At 35.3% G+C, this 2,589-nt stretch overlaps 1 protein-coding gene across 1 annotated transcript; it reads right to left on the bottom strand.

Annotated features, from left to right (window-relative positions):
* Nucleotides 1–522: 522 nt before the first annotated feature.
* Nucleotides 523–2,043, bottom strand: LOC144998533 (uncharacterized). Its single transcript, XM_078958276.1, has 6 exons — nucleotides 1,716–2,043; nucleotides 1,431–1,630; nucleotides 1,183–1,323; nucleotides 1,005–1,085; nucleotides 783–910; nucleotides 523–693 (listed from the first exon to the last, which is right to left on the bottom strand). The coding sequence occupies exons 1-6, from the start codon at nucleotides 1,939–1,941 to the stop codon at nucleotides 651–653; spliced, it is 819 nt and encodes a 272-aa protein (XP_078814402.1). The 5' UTR covers nucleotides 1,942–2,043; the 3' UTR covers nucleotides 523–650.
* Nucleotides 2,044–2,589: the final 546 nt, after the last annotated feature.

The following is a 2,589-nucleotide window of genomic DNA, read 5'->3' as shown; positions in this document are numbered from 1 at the left end:
GTGAAGAAATAAAGTAAGAATAAAAAATGATGTAACATGTAATCTATCTAATTTATAGTTCAATGGACTATAAATACGTTGATTAATTGATTTGAATACTCTTAGGAAAAATATTACAAAAACTCATAAAATATTACCATATTTATTTTTCTTATCAACGTGTTTTGAGTTAGTTTATTTGAATCAATTGCTCGAGTTTGACCAAGTACAACATGAAATTGTGTAAAGTCTATAATATATGCTCGTGAATCGTTCAAACATAGATTAATCATTCCACAAACATCTACATCATTCAAGATAGATGCTTGCATATATCCACAAATTATTCACTGATAGACGCAAGAAACTAGAAAGTCCTAAATCACAATAAAGAAAATTTGGATCTAAAATATTTCATGTTATAATTGAAAACAATTACATGAAGCACAAAAAGTACACCAGATTTAAGCATAAAATCTCAATCTAATGACAAAATTGACCAAGTAAATAAATCTCACCGGAATGAGACTAACAAATGACCGGACATTTCAGTCTGACAGCACCAAAATAACAAATTTACAAGCGCCATGAAACCTATATATCTATAACCATGATCGAGCTTCGACTCCATGATCTTCAAAAATGTTCCAATTAACGATTTGGAAACTGTGTTAGACCTGTGGCACTTTCACCAAAAGATTGCTGCTCACGATGCTGCAAACATTTAAGAAACATATTACGATTTTTGAAATGAATGACTGTAAAATGAAAAAGAAAAAACGAGCTTTAATTATATGGTTTACCTCTTAACATAATAGTAACAGAAATCTGCCAATATGAATGTTTGAACAGCCTCTGATACCAAAACCATCGGGACCCAAAAGTAGCCACGTCCAAGTAAGAACAGATACGCTTCAGTAGATTCATACACCTGAATAATTAATGAAAGATGATTAAAAGACCATTATTATTTGCAATATTTAAAAAACGTGATCGATGTACGTAGCTTGAAAATGGTAACTAACCCGTAGAATCCAATAAGCAGCCCCAAAAAATCTCGACACTCCTAATGCAAACACGTAATGGGCAGTAAATGGTTCGATCATCTGAAAGGTGTTAAGAATTTGAGCGATGATGAATGGATTAGTTTTTGTTATTGTGTGAGTTGTAATGTAAAGCAAAAGCACACATGCATGCATGCACCTTTGTTCTTTGCATCATTCGAAGTTGAGGAAACACTACAATGGCTTCCAAGTACACACCAAATGCCCACTTCATCTTGGAGAATAGAGGAATAACACTGTTGGGGTGAACAAATACGGCCATGATAGCGCAAGGAATCAACTAAAACAAGATAAAATTAAACCATTTTAAGATCAAATGCATTCAAGCGATTGGATTGAAACAGAAGGAATAATTGAAGAGGTTGAGTTTATATATATATTATATACCAAATAAGATTTGGATGTTTTGTCGAGATGCTCGTTGTATGATTTGTATAGCTTAAACCGCATCATGTAAATTACCCAAGCAGTAGCCACGAATGCAGCAATGTCGAGAACAGTGTGGACGTTGTATCCAATAACGGGGCTACAAGAAATCCGAACAGCTAGAACGATAGCCGTGAGCTCTTGTGTCTGCAACGAAAGGCCTACGTAAAAACAAAAACAAGATCACCATCATCATCATCATCATCATCATCAAATTAACAGCAAACCCTGAATCGAACAATATACCTGAACACGTTTTTAGGGTACTGAGCTTGTAAATTAGAACAAAAATTCCTGCAGCGTGAACGGATTCAGCGGCTATGAAGAAATTATTGTAATTTTGAACGGAATGTTTGAGGATGACGAGGGCGGAAATTATTGCCGTAATGGCTAAGAAGATCTTCGCCTTCGTCGATTGCCTTCGGACCCATGAGAACAATGTGTTCACGGACGAACTTCTTCTCTTCCCCATGATCGATTGACGCCGCGTGGTCGTCGAAAGATCAGCTCCTCCGCCTCCTGAAGGTTTATTCCTTCTTTATTGTCGCCGGAGGAGGAGGGCGGGCCTAGCTGAAAGACGATTTCGAATGGTGGCTTTCAGGGCCCATATATAGTTTCATGAAATTCGACACGTGTAACTATTTTGAATCGTGTGGTTTCTATATTTAGAATATTGAAACTAACTCTAACGATTTGACTACGTGTGCGGAGAGGCCAAGCTTCTCGGGTTGATCGTTGCAATTTAAATTCATAATATTTAAAATTAGGGAAAATTTCATATTTATCCAATAACATTATACATTTTTCCTAGGGAAATGAAATATCTACAAATGCAGATATTGAACATTTAGGTTGCCCCAATTTGATTGGTTACAACGCAAAGTCTCTTATGCAATCCTCAAACATATTAAACAAGTAGAAAATAATTTACCTTCTATGATTCCCTTAAAGCATTCAAAACCGGGGTATAATAAGAGTTAGAAGAGATAATGACTATGATTGAATAGAATTTTAATGGAGTAACATGAAGGAGAATTGAATGATAGTGTTGTATGATCATTGAGCTCTATGATTCCCTTCGTGAGTTTTTTTTTTAGCACATTGGTTTACTTCCTACTGA

The sequence above is a fragment of the Lactuca saligna genome, chromosome 5 (assembly GCF_052625555.1).
Source record: "Lactuca saligna cultivar CGN05327 chromosome 5, ASM5262555v1, whole genome shotgun sequence".
Taxonomy (NCBI): Eukaryota; Viridiplantae; Streptophyta; class Magnoliopsida; order Asterales; family Asteraceae; genus Lactuca; species Lactuca saligna.
Note: the sequence above shows the minus strand (reverse complement) of the source record. Positions and strands in the feature narration are given on the sequence as shown.